Below are 22,026 nucleotides of genomic sequence, written 5' to 3' on the forward strand. Positions count from 1 at the left end.
CACAAAGCTCTATAAAAAAGTACTACTTGTATCATTATTACATTTTAAAAAAATATTATTTACATAATTAATGACTTTAAAACAAAAAAAAAGGAGGGCCCGCCATGAGTACTTCCACCTGAAAACCAGTGCTTTCATAGGTTAATTTATTAAAATTTTGATGATAGACACATGAAGGTCTGTGTATACATATATATTTTAAGATTTTTATTTATTTGGCAGAGAGAGGTCACAAGTAGGCAGAGAGGGAGAGGGAAGCAGGCTCCCTGCTGAGCAGAGAGCCCCTTTGCAGGGGTTGATCCCAGGACCCTGAGATCATGACCTGAGCCGAAGGGAGAGGCTTAACCCACAGAGCCACCCAGGCGCCCTGAGGGTCTGTATGTTATCATCTGCACTTTACTGCACATTTGAAATATTTTAAAATTAAGAAGTTTAACAAAATTTAAAATTAAGTTTAAACAAAAATAGAGAGTAAATGCTTTCTAAAAGTTTGACTCTCTAGATGCATGACAGTAGAGTGTTATTATTAGCATCTTTTACATCACGGTAAGTCACAGTGAACCTGCTCTCCAAGTACCGCGTCAATTTTCCTGTCAGAAAGGTGAAGCCCACCTTCAAAGTAGTGAAAGGCAGATCCTCCAGGGGAGCTGGGAGGGGGCATTCCGCGTTCAGGGCTGACCTGAAACACAAAACCATCTTACAGATTAGAAAAGGCCAAACTGCTGTCAGTTTCTCCTTAGACAAGCTTCTCCCTGCCAGCCCAATGTTTGTACCTCCAGTCCTGGTCCACACCTTACCTCCTCCCTGAAGCCCACCTTAGCTAAGTGTTCTCTACTGTATACCATGTCCCTAATTTCTTTGTGCTTAGCCATAGATTTTATACTTCATTAGTGAGTTGAATTATTCGTAGCACTTGGTGTCTTTAGTTTGTCTCCCTGAGTCAATTATGTACTTCTTAAAGTACCAACTGTCTCCTACTCAGAACAGAGCTTAGCACCCAACTGCTAGGGAAAAAATACTAGGAGATGACTAGGAGATGAAATCACTTATAAATCTTAAAAGACCAAAGCAAGCCCATGTATTATTACACAGAATTCCAGTGAGAACCTTTTCTGTTTCATGAATTTCCTCGAAGAGCACGCCAGTGAGATTTTCTTCAAGTGAGCACTTAAGAAGACCTGACCTCTGTGCCTGCCTCCCAGGCGCACAGCCCCACCTGAGAGATGCTGGACACACTGCTGGTCTTCCTCTTCAGGGTGCCCTCCTGACACACCGTCAGCAGATTGCTGGGGAGAATGGAGCGGAAGTCATTGAAGGATCGCCTCCGCACACCTTCAAGCTCTTCAGGGACTCGGAGGGAATGAGGAGGGACTTTGGGGAACAGTTTTGAAAGCAGAGACTCTTCTGTGTTGCTGTAACGCCCAAATGCTCGTGAGATTCCAATCAGGCATGGGATGGCATATTTGCAAAGATATTCTAGAAGACAAAGTGAAAATGTTCCGGTATCAAAAGGCTGCCCGGAAGCGAGTTGTGCTGCACCAGCTTGTAACATTGGCTGACATCTCACAACCCACCCCCTAGCAAATGTGGGTCAAAACAAGCCACATCAACAGGTCGGCCCAAGGGCTGACATGAACAACAACTCCAGACAACATCTTTATCACACACAGCTGTTCTCTTTGGGAGGTCTCAGTCTAGGCATGGTATACCCAAATCCATAACACAGGTAGTCCTATTATCAGGTACCTTTACTATACTTAATATATGTCGTCCTCCTGGGATTATGTTGGTAGCCTTACACTAGAGGCAGTTGGGCATGTTATAAATGAAGAAACTGAGGCCCAAAAAGGGTGAGGTGACTTGTCTAAGGTCACCTGGTATTCAGGTAGCAGAGCCGTGCTCATCACCCCCATGTGACCTTTCAGCTAATACACAATAAAGGCAAACTAATACAGGAAGGTTTCATCCACCAGGTACACAAACAGTAAAGCACAAAAAAGAACACTGGGAAAAGCAAAGGAAAAAAGTAATCACAAAGCCATTAAGAAAAAAAAAATCCTCAGATTTATAATCATACCTTTTTCTTGAATCTCCAAGGCCTGGCACATTCCCAAAAGGACATGCAAAACCTGCAAAAGTGCCTCTAAAATCTATAATAGTCACAGAAACAGAAAAGACACATTTATAAACAAAATCAGGTAAGTCTCACAAAATTCATTCAGAATTAGAAGGAGCTTTACACATTATATTCATACCCATATCTGATACATATATCCCTGAATGATAGCTCTGGTGAGTGGTCAATCAGCTGAACTTCCAGGGACAGAAACTGGCCCTCCTGGGTTGGTCCAGAGTGCCCTCTAACTGTGGGCCAATATTGTCCTCTGGGGCTTGTGACCTCTGGCCCTTGGAGCCACTCCTTTTTCCAAATTCCAAAAACAGGTGATAGGCCCTCAAATCTCTTTTTTGTGGCAAATACCCCTAATTCTTTTAATCCATTCCTTAGGATTACACGTGCTTTATGATGCTGAGTGCCTGCTTCTGATTTCACGGCAGTCCCATGTGTCAGAAACAGTCTCAAATTGTGGTGCTCAGGAAAATACATTAATATTCCAGGGATGCTGGGACTCACCCTGAGTAATCACCACACTCTAAACATATTCTAGACTTCCATCCACATGACGTCAACTTTTAGCCAGCTGCTTCACTCTGCTGGCTCAATGAGCTTACAGATACCTAAAATACTTGAATCTTTTCTACACCTCTACTGATGCTGTTGGCATTTTTTGCCTGTCATTGACGCCACCAAAGCTCAGGGGATTAGCTTTCATTCGTTGTTCTGGTCTCTGATTCCCAGCATTGTGTCATCTACAAATGAAACCAACTTGCTTTCTGAATCTTCATTTATGGCCCTGGCTTGTTTTGTTTCAATAGTAAGAGGTGGAGGGCACCTGGGTGGCTCAGTAGGTTAAGCCTCTGCTTTCGGCTCAGGTCATGATCTCAGGTCCTGGGATCGAGTCCCGCATCGGGCTCTCTGCTCAGCAGAGAGCCTGCTTCCTCCTCTCTCTCTGCCTGCCTCTCTGCCTACTTGGATCTCTCTCTCTATATTAAATAAATAAATAAAATCTTTTAAAAAAATAGTAAGAGGTGGAAGGGAGGCTAGGGGAGGCTTCTGCTGGGTCTGCACCCTCTGGGGTAGTTCAGACAGCTCCACAAACCTTCCAAATTGTTTTGACCTTTAGCCCGTATTCTGGATCTAGGATTTCAGGAGGGTGTTTCTCTGATGCCTCGTTGAAAATCAACTAGACTGCATCTACCATATTTCCCTCTACTACCAGTCTTGGAGGAAACCCCAGGCAAAGAAGAGAATAAAATTGTTCTCCTATGACGTGTTCCTAATTAAGGTAAATTTCTGACATGTTGCTGATGTTAAACGATGCTGAATAATATATGAAGATTTGAAAAGCAAGACTTTCTCCATTTCATGTATTAAAGTTATGCCATCATCTTTAGTATTGATGTTTTGATAAATGTTATTTGTAAAAAAGCCCTTAACTTATAGCCTGTTAACTTCTGAAATAATGATATACAATTCTAATATATTTAGTTATCTCTTTGGCCAACCTATAAATAAAGAACCTAAACTAGGAAAGAAGGATGGAGAAGAACATTAATGGCAGAAATACTCTCAACAAATTTACAGTTCGATTAAGTAAAGAGACTTTAAAAATTAAAAAACAGATACAAGAACTCAAAAAGCATAGCTAGCTGGGAACGTTTAACATATAGATAATCACCCGGCACTCCTTGGCAGGAACTGAGGATAACAGCATATACGAACTTATTTTCAAAAAAAAAAAATCTGAAGTTTAGATTATGATTGTATTCTTTAAGAAGGAGAAGAGTCTGAAAGGCATTTAAGTAACATTTCAACAAAATAAACTAAAATGAAAAAAATCTGAGCACTTAAAATCTGAATATAATTTCAACTATCTAGATAATTCCCTTCCATGAATGAATCCCCAACAGAGAGTCAGGAAAGTGAGGAGCATATGCCTTTTGCTGCCGATCTACCGACCTCACAGGACCACGGGGAAAGCTAAATGAGAAATAGTCACAAGGTCACTGGGTAACCTGCAAAGTACTGTAAGCAAGTATTCAACGTTTCTTAGGTGTGTTAGTACAAAATAAATCAACTGAAACAACCTGATTACTTCGAAGGGTTTTTTTTCTTTTTTCGTTACTTTGGGACTCTTTTTGATTGTGTACAAATGCACTCCAGGGGCGCCTGGATGGCTCAGTCGGTTAAGTGTCTGCCTTCAGCTCAAGTCATGATCTTGCGAGTCCTGGGATTGAGCTCCCTTGCTCAGCAGGGAGTCTGCTTCTTCCTCTCCCTCTGCCCTTCCCCCTGCTTGTGCTCATTTTCTCTCTCTCCCTCAAATAAATAAAAAATAAAATCTTAAAAAAAAAAAAAGAAAGAAATGCACTCCAATTCACCATGCACTTACCTCATCCCTAAGTGAGGGGTCCCTATAAGCCACATCAGACAGCAAAGTGACCAAGCAGAAGCTGAAGCTCTCTGCAACCGGGAGGGTGGCTGGAAGGCACACAGATGGGAGTCAGATCATTACCACTGAGACACAGGGCCACCTCTACTGGCCATCTGATCTGCAAATTCCCTCTCTCACGGGGCCTGCCAAGGGACCAGTTTACAGGAATGGTTGCCCTCACTGAGGTGAACCTCAAAAGAATAGCTATGGGCCCAACATGGTTGCTGAGAAATACCTTTAACTTTTCTTTTAATAGAATGCTTTGGTTCAATAAACTTAAATGTTTCGGGGCCAATTTATAGTTTGAGATTATACAGTCTCCATTTTTTATTCCTGACCTAGATTTCTACCCAGGATGAGAAACCAATCTTGATAGAGTATACGAGATGGTATATGGAGGCTACCCATTTACTACCACTTTAAACTGAATTAAATGTTTATATATTTCTTTTCTGCTTTATTTTGACAAGTGGAGAAAATCTTAAGAGCTTCCAAAGATTTGCTCTATTTCTAATCGGTTTTTAAGCCCTTCCACTACCGACCTCTTCATAGGGAGGTTCTCCGGAGCATGGCCTCAGGGTCGGGAAGGGATCACTGTACCTAAAAGACTAAAAGCTAACCAGTGCTTCAATGGCATTCACTTTAAAAATATCAAAATCACTCCTGTATAGGTCTAATCACCATTAAATACTAAACCAATTTTGAATATTGACTATTTAACCAAGATCTATTCATAGTACATGGCAAAAGATTGTTACACGTTCACTTCTGTACCTATAATTTTAAGATGCAGCTCTAGGTTCTTCTTAAATTTCAGTGTAATCAGAATCATCTGCAGGCTTATTAAAAGGCAGACTGCCAGCTTCCCTAGCCCCTGGGTTCGAATTCAGTAGCGGTGATGTGGGGACTGAGAATCTGCATTTCTGAAAAGTTCCCAGGTGCTGCTGGTGCTGCTAGTCCCAGATGGCACTTTGAGAACTACTCCTCTAGAGTTTAAAAGCGTAATTCATACTGCCTTAATAAAAAACTAAAAAAGAGTGAAATGCTGCCTAATAATTGGAGATTTATGTATCTCTAACAATGTTTCCAACAGTGCTAAAACTTTCATCCTAGTAAGAGTCCATGCACATAGAAGTGATACTTGCTTTGAAAGAAAAGAAAATAGAATCAGCTTCTACTGGTATTCTGCTTCTCTCCAAATTAGACAACAGTGGTGGAGAGAGATGTTTGACTTTTTAGCAATGCTTTCTATTTAATCTGTAGTCCTTTAGGATGGGAGGATGGACAAAATAGAGAAAGAGGACTAAAAGGTACACTTCCAGTTCTAAAGCAAAGAAGACATAAGGATACAATGTAAAACATAGAGAATATTGTCAGTAACAGATAATGAATCGGTATGGTGACAGACTGACAGACGAAAGCTGGTTTATCGTTGTGATCACTTTGTAATGTATATAAACTTTGAATCACTATGTTATATGTCTGGAACTAATATGTCTGGAAATGATATTGTATTGCCAACTACCTTTCAATAAAAGAACTGTAGGGGCACCTGGGTGGCTCAGTCGTTAAGCGTCTGCCTTCGGCTCAGGGCATGATCCCAGGGTCCTGGGATTGAGCCCTACCATCGGGCTCCCTGCTTAGTGGGAAGCCTGCTTCTCCCTCTCCCACTCTTCCTGCTTGTGTTCCCTCTCTCACTGTCTCTCTAAATCTTTAAAAAATAATAAATTAATTAAAAAGAAAAAAAACTGTAGTCCCTTAAATGCCAGCATACATGCATAATCTGGGGTCTGTCAGTTTTAGGCACAGTAGGTTACCAGAAATGATGAAATCCAAAGGCAAAAGGATTAGGCACAAGCAGTATGTTCATGAGAACAGTAAAACCCATCTTTAGCAGCTGAGCCCATCCAACAAATTGGGGCCATGCCACCAATGAAAAGGACAAGGGCTGTCTTTATAGGCTCCAACCCCCTGCTATGTCTGAAGGTAGGCCTCAGGCCACACACAGGGAGATTATAAGAAAACTTTGGTCTCCAGGGTCATGATCTCTAGAATGCTGGAGGTGTTCCAAACTGATATGGGAGTCTTGGGAAATCAATACCTAAGAACATCAGTGTTAGAAGTGCTTAGCACAATGCCTGGCACATAGTGAACTTAGATACCATTTTTTTAAAGATAACAAATTTAAATAAAACTCAGCAACAGCAACAAAATGATAAACTATCTACAGTGAAAATGGTGTTTAAGTCCTGGACATCCATCACATCCTTCCTTTTTGAGTAGCAGCAATGCAATTTGGAGAAATGGATTCACTCCAAGAGTGAACCTATTCATCTAAGGGTAATAAAGACTGGTTCAGGGATGGGCAGGGGAACCAATACTGGCAAGGAGACATGAGAAAAGGATCCTGAAGGTCTCCAAGCTCCTGTTCACTCCCAGAGTGCAATGCAAAGCTGGTTTTCTCAGCCTTGCCCCACCTCCCCTCGACCATGGGCTCTGGACAACAAGGAGTAAGCACAACCCATGCTGCTACAGACAGGCAGTTGTCTCACAGCCAAGAGTGGAACTAGCTAGAAGCACTGTACCTGATGCATTAATATGATTAAACAGTTGATTCGTACAGACTGTAAGCATACACGCCATTCCCTGAATTGCGGGGAAAATTTATACATTACCTCTGCCTTTCCGAGCTGTGCTTTCTTCTACCCAATACACTTTTGGAAGGCCTTTAAGCAGTCGAAGAAGGTAAGGAACCACAGAATCTTTGTGCTTAAAAAAGAAAAAAAATACATTTAATACAATGTGCAGCTGGTAGTTTTTTAGTACTATGCCTCAAAGCAAAGCATTTGCATCCTAACCATCTCAAAGACGAATGTTTGCATGGCAGGGCACCCTTCCTGTTTCCATGTGGCAGCAGCAGGTGGCATCTGGAGGTTATCCCAGCAGCCTGCACCAGAGGTGCCTCAGGAAGGGCTAAAACCTGCCCTTCTGCCACTGAATGTCTAGCCTTGCTCTGGCCCTCACTGGGGGCTGGGCCCCCATGATGACCTCTGCAGGAAAAGGTATATATACGCACACAGTCTCAAAAATGCTCTCAGCGAGAGTGTTCAGAGAGCCCCCAAATCCTTCAGTGGGCCCCAGGATCAGATCCTCTAGACTGAGGGAGGGTCACAGCCACAAGCTTCTAAACTTAGTGATGTTTCTGTTATTCATGGCCCTTGTCCTCTTTTCTTAATTTTCTATTTAATATTTCCTTTTGCTTCTCCCAAACTAAGCATTAGAGTTTATGGCCATAATTAGCCAATACAAAAACTACTTTCTTCTAGTTTCCAAACTAGCCAGTTAACATGTCACTTCAGAACCTTCCATGACTGACTCTTCTGGTTGTTTTCCTAGTTATAACCATTCCAGTTAAGGGTTAGGTAAGTGTGCTCCTGAGAAGGGGAATTCTATTTGATGTTCTGAAGTACTGAAAACAAAACAAAACATGTGGTAATACTGAAAACATGGTTCCAAATTCTGTGACACTCCTACAGAAACGTAGAGTCAAATTCACCTCCCCTGGAAAATGGGCTGCCTTAGTGACTTGCTTCTGGTGTTTTTAGAAAGTACAGTTGAGGGCACCTGGGTGGCTCAGCGGGTTAAGCCTCTGCCTTCGGCTCAGGTCATGATCTCAGGGTCCTGGGATCGAGCCCTGCATCAGGCTCTCTGCTCAGCGGGAAGCCTGCTTCCCCCCCCCTCTCTGCCTGCTTCCTGCCTGCCTCTCTGTCTACTTGTGATCTTTCTCTGTCAAATAAATAAATAAAATCTTAAAAAAAAAAAGTACAGTTGACTCTTGAACAACATACATGTGTTTGAAGTGCACAGGTCCACTTACATATGGATTTTTTACAGTACTGTAAATGTATTTTCTCTTGCTTACAGTCTTCTAAATAACATTTTCTCGGGGCACCTGGGTGGCTCAGCAGGTTAAGCCTCTGCCTTCAGCTTACGTCACGATCTCAGGGTCCTGGGATTGAGCCCCACATCGGGCTCTCTGCTCAGGAGGAAGAGCCTGCTTCCCCTCTCTCTCTGCCTGTCTCTCTGCCTACTTGTGATCTCTCTCTGTCAAATAAATAAAATATTAAAAAAATTTTTTTCTCTAGCTTTATTGTTTTTGGTAAGGCTTCTAGTCAGCAGTAGGCTATTAGTAGTTATGTTCTAGGGGAGTTAAAAGTTATACGTGGATTTTCAGCTGCACAGGGGGGTCAGTGCCCCTAAATCCTATGTTGTTCTAGGGTCAACTATAGTTCAAGAGACTAACTTCCCAAGCTAAAGAAGACAGTACAGCATCCATCTGGCTTTTTCTCAGGACACATGCCCTCAGGACCCAGACATTACACTGTGACGAAGTGACAGAGCTCAGGCCACATGGAGAGGCCATGTATATAGGGGTGCTCTGGCTGAGCGCCCCAGCTTAGGTCCCAGCTAATAACCAGGATCAACCCACACACATGTGCATCAGTGAGCCTTCAGGTGATTCCAGCCCCTAGCCTTCAAGCCACTCCAGGTGACACTGAATGGAGCAGAGACAGTGACTCTTCTGTACTCCATCTAAATTGGAGATTCATGAGAAAAAAGCAAAACCAAAAAAAAAAAAAAAGAAAGAAAAAAGCAAAACCAAAACCAACCTGTCATATTAAGGAGTAGTTTTTTATGCCACAATACATAATCACAGCAAATAGAGAACTTTCTTTAGCAAAAGCAAAACAACTTTGGGGCGTCTGGGTCGCTCAGTGGGTTAAGCCTCTGCCTTCGGCTTGGGTCATGATCTCAGGGTCCTGGGATCAAGCCCCAAGTCGGGCTCTCTGCTCATCGAGCCTGCTTACCCCTCTCTCTGCCTGCCTCTCTGCCTACTTGTGATTTCTCTGTCAAATAAATAAATAAAATCTTTAAACAAAACAAAACAACTTTTCCTCTAAATCAATAAAGGAGATAAAGGAGATGGCTCATCTGTCCAGGATCCCAGTGTATTAAGACACAAAAGTCCAAAGGATGTGTAAGGCCTCCTGCAGAGGAAGTGACCCCAGGTGTTCTCATTGCAGAAGCTATTACGGCTTTTGCAGCACGTAGCAGTAAACTACTTCTGCTATTGTGGCCATGGCTGCTGCCAGAACAGCCCACTGACTGGGCTTGAGCCCAGTACCACAGCCTATCCTCGTTGGAAGCAGGGAACATCAACAACAGGTAACCAAGAGAAAGCTGACTGCTAGGGCTCAGGGGCCTGGTGAAGCCTGCTGGACTCCTCTCCTGGTGTTGGCGTGGCCAATGGGCTTTCTAAAAGCACTGGCAGACTGCATTGCTCAAGGAGCTGCTACCCCAGGTCCCACCAATCCTTACCAGGGACCCAAATTACACCACAGTAACTTGTATTTGTCTCTTCCTTGCCACCCTAAAAAGCCTACCACAAATATAAGGGACTTATAGGTAAATCTGTTAAGTAATGTGTTTGCCAAAGATATTTTCAATTAATACACATTTGAATAGCAGTTTCTCATATTAAATTTATATTTAATTTAATTAAACTTATATTCATATTAAATTTATATATTAAATTATATTTAATATATTTATAATATATATTAAGTTTATATTTATATTAAATTTATATTAAATTTGAATAATTTACATTAAATTTATATTTATATATTATAAATTATATTAAGTTTGAATAAGACTTTGCAAATAGAAAAATGGGAATTTTCTTTCTTTTCACATTTGTAAATAAATAGGAAGAATAATTAAAATGAGGGTGCCTGGGTGGCTCAGTTGTTAAGCGTCTGCCTTTGGCTCAGGTCATGATCCTAGGGTCCTGGAATGGAGCCCAGCATTGGGCTTCCTGCTCCGTGGGAAGCCTGCTTCTCCCTCACCACTCCTCCTGCTTATGTTCCCTCTCTCGCTATGTCTCTCTCTGTCAAATAAATAAGTAAAATCTTAAAAAAAAAAAAAAGAATAATTAAAATGCCGTTTATATGCATCTAATTTTGGTTTTTGATGTGGCCTTGATCAAACAACCTAATAATTTTCAAACTATTGCTCTAAAATTAAAATGCTTATTTCTATTTCAAATGTATGAATACTCTGTCAAAAATATTAATCCTTACTGGGGTGGCTGGGTGGCTCAGTGGGTTAAAGCCTCTGCCTTCAGCTCAGGTCAGGACCCGGGTCATTGAGTCCTCTAGGATCTCCCTGCTCAGCGGGGAATCTGCTTCCCTAGTCCCTCTTCTCCTCCCCCCACTCAGGCTTTCTTTCTCTCTCACTCTCTCTCAAATAAGATAAATAAAATGTTTAAAAAAAATTATTTTAAAGTAATCTCTACACCCAACATGGGGCTTGAATTTACAACCCCGAGATCAAGAGTCCTATGCTCCACTGACTGTACCAGCCAGGCGCCCCGAAATCTATCACAGATCTGAAAAAAGATTGTATTATGTCAGAATTATCTCAAAGAATACTATCCTTTTGGAAGTAAAAAAAAAAAAAAAAATGTTAACTCAATCTGAATGAACATCTGACCTTGGATTGAAAATCAAGTCTACTCTGGAGGGCACACAATTACTTCACAAAGTATTTTAATTAATTTTCTAGCCAAACAAAACACAGTAACAACAACCAATAACCACTTTAACCACCTAATTATTCACACAGTTCAAAAACCAAAATTTCTTAGTAGGCTGTACATTAATTAAATTAATTAAATTACTCCCACCTGTTCCACCCACTCTGCCTCACCCTCACTAACCGCTTTTATTAGGTTCATATGCATTCTTTTAGTCCTGGTTTAGGTAAATATAAGCAGGTACAAATTTAAATTCTAATTGCACTCCCCCTTTTACACTGCGCTTTTAATGTAGTAAAGACTTACCTGAAGATCAGATTCAATGAGAAAAATGCCCAACGCGATCACTGCATCTCTCCGTCTTTCATCCAATTGGAAGATCCCATGGAAGTCTACTGGGCACATACAAAGCAGCTTTTGGACCTAGAAAATGAGACCAAAAACAAACAAAACAACAACAAAAAAAACCATAAATTAAAAAATATAAACATATATATATATAAACATACATATATAGGACTATATAGGACATAAACCAATAGTATAAAATCCCATTGAGTCTATTAACCAGTAAAATATTTTTTTCCATTCAAAAATCACAGAAAGATCATCTCTAGCTTCTGAATTGATCATACACAAAACATACATGTGCCAAGGATCAAGAGTTAAAATGATGCATACAGAGAGGTGGTAAAGCACACTAGCTAATGTCTGTAATTTAGTCATAATAGTCATGGGTCTCTAATGCCCAGTGGCACCCAAAAGCAGTTTACCCAAACCCACCTACAATTACAATCCTCCCATAGGGTTCTTTAGAAGATCAAATGTGTGTAAAGCACTCAGAACTACACACAGTACATACCAGGTGCTCAACAAACAGTATCTGTTGTTGCTGGATATGCCATAATAGTGGTCCCAGAAGCAAATGGGCAATAAGTCAGCAATTTACTGAATATATGGAAAAATTCAAATTTTTTCAAAACAAAACAATGGTAAATATTTGACATAAAGAAACTAAAAATCTAGATGATATATGAATAGGAAAAGAGGTGATACCGATCTTGAAAATCCTCGCCACAAGAACCTCTTAGCAGAGCATTCAGACACCATGAGGCCCCAACCTTGCTGTTCTGTTAATGGACCCAAGGAGAAGTTGCTCATTAACATTTATATGGTCTGGTGGGACATTTTTTTTAAGATTTTATTTGTTTGTTTGAGAGAGAGCGAGCTAGCAAGCATGAGCAGCGGGGAGGGACAGAGGGAGAAGGAGAAGCAGACTCCCCACTGATTAGGGAGCCTGACACAGGACTTGATCCCAAGACCCCAGGATCATGAACTGAACGAAAGGCAGATGCTTAACTGACTGAGCCACCCAGGCACACTGATGTGTTGTTTTATTGGCAAAGGTCATCAAGTATAATGCTTGAGATTTGCTCTAAAAATATCAATTACCATTGCAATTTTTAAAAAGAAAGCAGATTTTAAAAGGACAAATACACAAGCCAGAAAGAGAAACACCTTCTAACCTGAAGAGAGGTAATATTCTTTGTCTCAATCATTTTCCTCTTAGGAATGACTGTAAAGAAAGAATTAGGGGTGCCTGGTGGCTCAGTTGGTTAAGCGACTGCCTTCGGCTTGGGTCATGATCCCAGGGTCCTGCGACTGAGTCCTACATTGGGCTCTCTGCTCAGTGCCTCTCCCTCTCTGCCTGCCACTTGCCCTGCTTGTGCTCTCTCTCCTCCTTTCTCTGTCAAATAAATAAATAAAATCTTAAAAAAAAAAAGAATTAGAAATCTTAAGGCAAAGACTATGTAAAAGACTTTCATTATAGTGTTGTGTATATTAATTGAAAATCTGAAACAATCTAAATAACAACATTAAGAAAATAAATGATTCCACCACTTGGTGAAACATTAGGTTAAACCATATGAAACTGTGATAGTCAACCAAAGTTTTGACCTACAAAAACAATGCTTTCATAAAATCTAACCTAATAATACAGACATGAAAAACAGTATTTTTCTAAGACTAAGCAACAGCATGAATAATGTTCTAAATGTTCTGTAAATTCACATGAGGAATGATGTGGATTATCATATACAGAAAAATACTGGAAGAAAATATATTGAAATGTTGACAGTTATGGAGAAGTAGAATGACCAGTGATTTTACATTTCTTCGTTTTTTTTTTTTAATGGCCTCCAAGCTTAAGCCCAATGTGGGGCTTGAACTTGCAACCCTGAGATCAAGACCTGAGTCAAGATCAAGAGTCAGACACTCAACAAACTGAGCCACCCAGACTCAAATGTAAATGGTTTTACATTTCTCTGTGCTTTTTTCTATTTGCCAAAATATGTTCTAGGAGAAAATGTTACTTAACCAGGAAAAATATGGAGTAAGTTAAAAAATATATACATGGGGAAAATCCATACTTTCATGGTAAGTTAAAAGAGCATAAAGTAACAAGCAAGAGAGGAACAGAAATACTAAATTCCCACTTTTCTTCAGTGTTCCTCTACTCCAGAGTCAGAGGAGAAAATACAATACAAAGAGAGTTGAAAACTAACCACAATAAAGTGATCATTTCAGAGACTCCAGACATTTCCACCAGTGAATCACACAAGCTGACAGAAAGAGTAAAGTCTCTCAAGAAACAGCCCTGTAAATAAGAAATCGAAAGGAGGTGGATTTATAGCAGAATGAGTCAATGAGATCCAAAGAACGCTGGTTAATCAACATGGAACCAAAGGGAGGAGTCTGGGGCCCTGTCAAAATCTAGGTACTTTGTCCTGGGCAATACTTTATCAACATTCTGCTCAAACACGCAGATATACACAATGCCACATACCTGGCTGGTGAAGCCAATGTGCTACAAGATAGAACGGAGACTCAGAAACTCATCAAAATTGGCACAACCTCATTATTAAATATAGAAAAGATATACACAAAGACTTCTTACCTAAGGGACTAGTTGTCATCTACCTTGAAAGTATGTATGTAACAAGTTACATCTGCTTGGCTATTTAATAAGGTGAAATTGTTTTCTGTCTTTGTAATCTCTTAGAGGATTGCCTGTGATGCATGTCATGTCCTGGTTTAACGCTTATTCAGTAATAAAAGTGCTTTCTTTCTCTACTATCTTTGTGGAGAGCTCTTGGGAGATTTTGTTTGTAATTATATTTCCCCAGCAATAGTGCCTAAAGGACTATTTTTAACGGGGTGATCAGGAAAGAGCTCTCTAAGAAGGTGCGCATTAAATTGAGATCTGATTAAGAAGGAACCAGTAGGGACAACTCAGGAAAAAGCATTCTGGCAGAGGCCACTGGAGAGGCAGCACAATGGAAAGATAAAGTGGGGATTCCCAGAAGTCCAAGTGCAGGCAGAGGCTGGGAACCTGGATTGAACTCTAACAGCAATGCAAACTGGTGCCAAGGGGATGCACATTGGAGACCTTAAGAAGTCGAGTTCAGAACTGAGGTTTAGAAGAATCCTTCTGGTTTGAAAGGATAAAAATGGAACCACAGAGAAGTCAGGAGATGCTTCAGTAGCAAAGAGGGTAATGACCAAAGCAGACAGAAACAGTCCAGCTCAGGATGTTTCGGAGGAAGACTACAGGACTTGATGATGGACATGTGGAAGTGAGGGAAAGACTGAGTTGCCCCTCTGCCACTCTAAAAGTATCCAAAGATGGCCACGCAGGGTGATGTGGGGTCTAGGAAATATTCCATACCACAAGCCATTAAAAAGGAACATTTAGCCCAGAGACAAGCAGGCTATAAATAGACACAACCACTGTCTTCATGTATTTGAAGGGCTTCAGTAACATCATCAGCAACATCTACCCATTGTTCATACGACAGTTATTGGTGCATTTGTCTGTCTTTCCACTAATCTGCAAGCTCCCCAGGGGCCAAAATCATCTCTTACCTTTGTATCTCCATCTTCTACACTGTGGACAGGCACTATAAAAGACACACTCATCCTCCCCCAGGATGCAGGCTTGCTGTCTGTTCTTAGTTTTTGCCTGGAGGTAAGCTTTCTTCTCAATCCAGACCCTCCTGTTTCAGGTCTGCTGCCAGCCCATCCTGGCACTTGCCCTACAGGGCAGAGGCAAACCCCAAGTTCTCCTCATTTACATCAAGCATAAGAATTGGATTTCTCCCCACAGGACAGATGTTCTGGGTTGGGTTTGATTTCCTGTTTGTTTATTCCTTTGTTTTTTAGGCATTATACTCTGGAAACTAAAAGACATGAGCTCTAGCAATATCTCAGAGTAAGAATTCACCATCAGGAACATGATTAAACCCTGCTGCTCACATAGCTGTCACCCTACCTAGTATAGACATCTGAAGGAAACACAGTTTTTACCATCCTTGTCTCCTCTGTACTGCCTGTCCCTGTCCCCCATCCCCAGAGGGGTTCTGGGCTACTCTGACTTCAGACCTTTCTCTGCACCGCCACTTAATTAAAAATATTTAAATAGAAATAATTTGTGACAATTTAGGATTACTCTAAAAGCTGGGCACATGGTTTTAAAATGTGAAGGAAAGGGCGCCTGGGTGGCTCAGTGGGTTAAAGCCTCTGCCTTCGGCTCAGGTCATGATCCCAGGGTCCTGGGATCAAGCCCCGCATCGGGCCCTCTGCTCAGCAGGGAGCCTGCTTCCCTTCCTCTCTCTGCCTACGTGTGATTTCTGTCTGTCAAATAAAAATCTTAAAAAAAAAAAAATGTGAAGGAAAGATACCAAAAAGAACCAATAAACAATTTAGAGACCAATATATAATTTAGGAATGCACAAACCATATTGGTGTGGCAGGCAGAAAAATGGCCTGCCCAAATATGTCTGTGTCCTAATCCCTGGAATCTGTGAATATGTTACCTCGCACGGCAAATGGATGTAAATTGGTTGCAGAGAAAAACAGGTTAAAATGACCTTGGGGTGCCTGGGTGGCCCAATCGGTTAAGCCTCTGCCTTTTGGGGCATCTGAGTGGCTCGGTGGGTTGGGCCACTGCCTTTGGCTTGGGTCGTGGTCCCGGGGTCCTGGGATAGAGCCCTGTATTGGGCTCTCTGCTCAGTGGGGAGCCTGCCTCCCCCTCTCTCTCTGCCTGCCTCTCTGCCTACTTGTGATCTCTGTCAAGTGAATAAATAAAATCTTAAAAGAAAAAAAAAAAAGCCTCTGCCTTTGGCTCAGGTCATGATCTCACAGTTCGTGGAATCGAGCCCTGCATCAGGCTCCCTGCCTAAGCATGGAGCCTGCTTCTCCCCCTCCCTCTGCCATTCTTCCCTGCTCATGCTCTCTCTCTCAAATAAATAAATAAAATCATTTGTAAAAATTAAAATTAAAAAAAATTAAAAGACCTTGATTTGAAGAGATTATATTGGATGATTTCAGTGAGACCAGGGTAAGAGAGAGGCAAAAGAGGAGGTGAGAATGATGGGATGTGACAGCTTGGGTCCCCTTGCTGGGATCCAGGATTGCCATGATCCAGGAATGTAGGGTTCTCTAGAAGCTATAAAAGACATGAAAATGAGTTGTCCTCTAGAGTCTCAAGAAAGGTACATAGCCCTGCCATCACCTTGATTTTAGTCCAGTGAGACCAGTGCTGGGCTTCTAATCTACAGAAATGCAAAACAATAAATTTGCGTTGTTCTAAGCCACTAAGTTTGTGGTAATTTGTTATAGCTGCAATAAGAAATTAATAAAAATAGGGTATTAAACAAATCTCAAAACCTGCATTGCCTATCCAACAAGATACAAAAATTATTAATCAGATTATAAGCAATACTTACTTACTTTTTTTTCCTGTATTTTTCCATAAGGAACATTGTTAACTTCAGAATTAGAAAAAGAAATTTTTTAAAATAGTGTAAACAACTTTGCCATTAATGCATATTTTTCTTTTCTTTTTTTTCTTGAGAGCAAGAGAGAGAGAGAGATGGGGAGGGGCAGAAGAAGAGGAAGAGACAGAAGCTCAACCAGACTTCCCATTCAGCTCGGAGCCTAATCCCACAACCCCGAGATCATAACCTGAGCTGAAACCAAGAGTCAGACATTCAACCCACTGAGCCACCCAGGCGCCCCAATGCATATCTTATTTTTAAAAGGACGATAATATTTATACTCTTAGAGCTCAGAAAATAAGAGGAAAGAGTACAGAATTTCAATGAATGGAATCTGGGTAATCCAAGAAGAAGTAATGTAAAACTGAAAGAAAACCTGGGTCAAATAAGCTAAACAGATGTTTTCTACACACAACGGTCTTATAACTTCTTTAATTCCAACAACTTACTATCAGTGAATCAATTCCTATTTAATTTTTAATTTTTATTCTTTTTTAAAGATTTTATTTATTTATTTGAGAGAGACAGTGAACATGCACACAGGCAGGGGGAGTGGCAGAGGGAGAAGCAGCCTCCCCACTGAGCAGGGACCCGATGTGGGGCTCGATCCCAGGGCCCTGGGATCATGACTTAACGACTGAGCCACCCAGGAGCCCCTATTTTTTCACTTGATCTTAGCCAAAAGGCCGAGAAGCGATGGTGCCCCTATTTTTTAAAGATTCTTAACTAATCTCTATACCTAAGGTGAGGCTCAAACTTACAACCCCAGGATCAAAAGTCACATGCTCTACTGACTGAGCCAGTCAGGCACCCCAAAACAACTCCTATTTAACTACAACTTCCCCGAGAGTCTCAATCCAAGTAGAAAAGTTTTTCTCTTTTGAAGGAACAAGAGATGCAGCTATTCTAGCCCTGACAAAGACACCTGGAGCTGCAAGACAATAGGCACGGCAAAAAGAGAAGCAGGTAGCACCTGAAACAAGAGACCCAGACATAAAGTTTAACTTCACAAAATGGTCTTGAAAAAATTTCACAGCTCTCTGTAAATAAAAATCAAACTTATTAAATTACTTCACTAACAACAACAAAAATCACAGGGAAAATGGAATGTAATGTAAACACTGAGCTTTTTTGGTATAATTTCTCTAAAAACATCCAGAATCCATGCAAGCTGGACCACTAGACTGAAAAGATGCTCACCCGGGCTTCAGAGCTGAGGCCCTCTAACAACTCCCAAACATACACTGAATCACAGATGGAGAGCTGGAAGAAGTTGTACACTCACCTGCCAAATGCCCCCTTTCAGGCAGATTGTGTGTAATCTTATTCTCGTTTAATAGGATAGGCAACTAGGCCCAGACACGCTAAGTATAGTCTTGGACAACAGGCTCTTAACTAGACCCTTGTCTCTGACTTTTGTCTCTCCCTACTCCAATACCACCACTCCGGGCCCATACACCTCCAATGGCTCCCCATTCCAGTGTACACTCCCAACCTGGCAATGAAGGTCTTTCCCAACTTCCCGTGAACACCCAGGCCCCAAATACAGTGTTCACTTGTCCCTGCCTGGCTTCTTCCACGGTCTTCACCCATCTGCGGTATTTCATTCAATCTGCCTTATCTCCCCTATAAAAATTCAATCCATCTTTCCAAGATCCATGTCAACCGTCTCTTGCTACTCAAAGCTTCGCCAGACCTCAGCAATGTGCTATGATCTTTCCCATCACACCTCTCAATAACTTTCTTTTTAAAAATATTGCTTTGGAATTACTTGTATACTTATTTTTTTTAAGATTTTATTTATTTGTTTGACAGATCACAAGAGATCACAAGCAGGCAGAGAGACAGGCAGAGAGAGAGGGAGTAACAGACTCCCCGCTGAGCAGAGAGCCCGATGCGGGGCTCGATCCAGGACCCCGGGATCATGACCTGAGCCAAAAGCAGAGGCTTTAACCCACTGAGCCACCCAGGTGCTCTTACTTGTATACTTATCTTCCACTCACTGCAGACAGGACTGTGTCCCCCTCATCCTGGATCCACTGCACCCTACATGTTCCAAAAACTTAACTATTTAGTGGAACTAAAGGGGCTGGTGTCACAGGGATTTAGTGGGATGAGAAGGAAAGGAAAAAAGAAAGAGGGCCAATAGAACCTAGCCTTCCTACTATAAGGTTTAACTATGTTGTGACATTTGTCATATAATCAGCATTGGGCACAGTGCTGGCATGCAATTGGCACTGAACAAATATTTGCTGCATCATCAAATGGAGGATGGAAGAACAGTCAAATGAAGTCAGGTAGAGTATACAGTCACACCCTCACAATCCTTATGATATAGCCAGAATTATACAACCAATAAAAATGACACAACTAGTGAAGAATGCAAGTCAGAAACCAAACGGTAAAGGGCCCCTGAAAGCCTGGCACCGGGTCCAGGCTCTGATGCAAAATGCCCTTGGAAATTGGGACTTTTGTGGGGAAAAGAAAAGAAAAAGTGAACACTTGAACTCAAGTCCTTTAGCAGTCATCACATGTCAGATAAGGGAGAACCAGCTCTAGTGGGGGCCGGTCTCCAGATACTAAGAGCTAACAGTCATCGGGCATTTGTCACATACAAGGTGCTGGTTTGTATGATCCCAACTAATCTTCACAACACTGCACTGAGTGGATATTATTTATTATCTCCATTCTAAGGATAAAAAAATTGAGACACAGAGAGGTCACAGTCCTAATGCAGAATAAAGCAGTAACACTATAATTTTAAAAAATGAAAAAAAAACCTGACTTTTTTTTCCCTTCAGAATTTGACAATAAACTAACAAGTTTGTTGTTCTTAGGGGTTAGAGAGGAGTAGATCCTGTCATTATAAAAGGTCATTAAGCTCAAAATCTGACAGAGATGGCCAAGGTTACTCCCACTTATAAAAAGGACTCAGAGGGGCTCTGGGCAACACTTTGAGGAGGTCAGTAAGTCAATGGGAAGAGGCAACAAAGGTAACTTGCTTAGGCTTTGCTAAGAACTCTTGGCAATATTTTAACCCATGGGTATTAAAAGAGAAAGACCAGGGCACTTGGGTGGCTCAGTCAGTTAAGCACCCGACTCTTCAGCTCACATCTTGATCTCAGGGTCATGAGTTCAAGCCCCAATGTGGAGCCTACTTAAAAAAGAGAGAGAGAGAGAGACCACAAGGTGAATTTAGACTGCCAAGGAAAGGAAATGCCACACCAAGGAGAAAGCAAGATACCCTCACAAGTCTGGATGACTGGGCAGAAAACTGCAGATGAAAAGTCAAACACAACAGTGTTTGGTAAAGTATGTAGGTCAAAATAAAGCTACTATAATAGCATTACAAGCTGACTAATTACACAATTTTTTAAAAAAGAGTACAACTTTTGTTATCTGAAACTTCTGGGAATAGTTTTTCAGGAGAAACAAAATTCCCTGAGAACTAGAGATTAGGCTTTAAGTATTAGTGGCAGTGTTTTGTTAAATCCATTTTTTGTCTTTCTCAAATGTACCGCCCCCATGGAGAACACCGAATAGAAGCTAACCTTTTCTAAGTGACTCAGAGCTATCACAATAAACAAATGTGACTATGACAAGGTAGGCAGGGAGCTGCAGATGCAAACGGAACAGCATCTACTCCTACGAGCAGTCCTGGATGGGAGTTTCACGAAAGATGATCGTGCTTGGCTGTGTGACCAGTTAACATAGCTTTCTACAACATCCAGCACACCTAGCACTACATGTACCCTTACACACAATGCATGAGTCTCCATTTCTTGAGCCCTGCTCGTGTGCCTGGCAGGGTACAACACAGACAAATGCATGTCTCTGATTCCTGATATTGTTTCAACAGGCAGTGATCCGGGTAGCTGCATGGAGTTGGGAGGTTGTGATTTTCACTCCAACTCTGCCACTTCTTACTTGGTGACCCAAGATAACTGACAAAACCTACCTGAACATCTCTGACTTTGTATTTCCTTCTGTAAAATGTGGACAAAACACCAACTGTGTGTATATTTGGAAATCCGCAGAATCTTGCCAATGTCTTAAAACTATGCCAATATCGGCAAGTCATCTCCCTCAAGCCTCACATATGAAAGGATGATCAGATAGCTTTTTGCAATGTCTGCTCTAGCACCAAAATCCTATGATCCAAAAACTTCCACCTCTAGTCATGACAGAATAACAGGACCTGGGTTTAACTTGCTGCCATAAAGCAACTAGGAAAATGGACAAAGACATGAAACAACTAATTTCAGATCCTAAACAAGTAGCACAGGTCTATGATACATGAGAGACAAAGGAAATGATGTGAGCCCTATCCCATGACTGCCTGAATACACATCTCAGACCACAGAATAGGAAAGGGCATTCCAGGCAGATCATGATGATCGAAGTGGAAGAGACAGAAATAAGAGTACAGAAGTCAAAAGCAGTTGGAAATTCTGAAGAGAAGCGGGCTAGACAAAAAAAAAATCCCCAGAAATCAAAACAGAAATCTCCTAAGTCTTTGATGAATCCTAAGACGTACCTGTATAGGTGATATTCCATGAAGCTGGAAAAGAACAACCAGGAACTGTGAGCCGAATGGTTCCCAGAGTTCACACAGAGCTGAGAGGCATCTGAGTGACTCCCAGCAAGAGCAGAAAGGCCTTAAAGCATTCAGTAGAGACCTCAAAGGGGCCATACCTTAGCAGTGGAGTTAAACTATCCTTGTAGCAAGAGCTACTATAGACCTGCCCTAACAATATTTTAAAATTAGCTTTGTAATACATGCATAAAAGGCATTTGAAAAAATTCCACACTGCTTCATGATAAAAACATTCAACAAACTAGATATAGAAGGGAATAGGGGCACCTGTGGCTCAGCTGGTTAAGTGTCTGAACTCTTGATTGTGGCTTAGGTCATAATCTTGGGGTCCTGAGATCAAGCCCCGTGACAGGCTTCACATTAGGTGTGGAGTCTGCTTAAGATTTTCCTTCTCTCTCTCCCTCTGCCCCTACCCACCCTCTAAAAAAAGGCACCTTCTAA

At 41.4% G+C, this 22,026-nt stretch overlaps 1 protein-coding gene across 1 annotated transcript in view; it reads right to left on the minus strand.

Moving 5' to 3' along the window:
• The window catches only part of PI4KA (phosphatidylinositol 4-kinase alpha), a 119,277-nt gene that overhangs the window by 89,015 nt on the left and 8,236 nt on the right, over positions 1 to 22,026 (minus strand). Inside the window, exons 2-7 of the mRNA XM_046025499.1 lie at positions 11,455 to 11,571; positions 7,226 to 7,319; positions 4,509 to 4,597; positions 2,078 to 2,150; positions 1,217 to 1,476; positions 613 to 679 (exon numbers count right to left, since the gene is read on the minus strand). Coding sequence (XP_045881455.1) covers positions 613 to 679; positions 1,217 to 1,476; positions 2,078 to 2,150; positions 4,509 to 4,597; positions 7,226 to 7,319; positions 11,455 to 11,571 — 700 coding nt within the window. The remainder of the gene's footprint in view (positions 1 to 612; positions 680 to 1,216; positions 1,477 to 2,077; positions 2,151 to 4,508; positions 4,598 to 7,225; positions 7,320 to 11,454; positions 11,572 to 22,026) is intronic.

The sequence above is a fragment of the Meles meles genome, chromosome 12 (assembly GCF_922984935.1).
Source record: "Meles meles chromosome 12, mMelMel3.1 paternal haplotype, whole genome shotgun sequence".
Lineage (NCBI taxonomy): Eukaryota > Metazoa > Chordata > Mammalia > Carnivora > Mustelidae > Meles > Meles meles.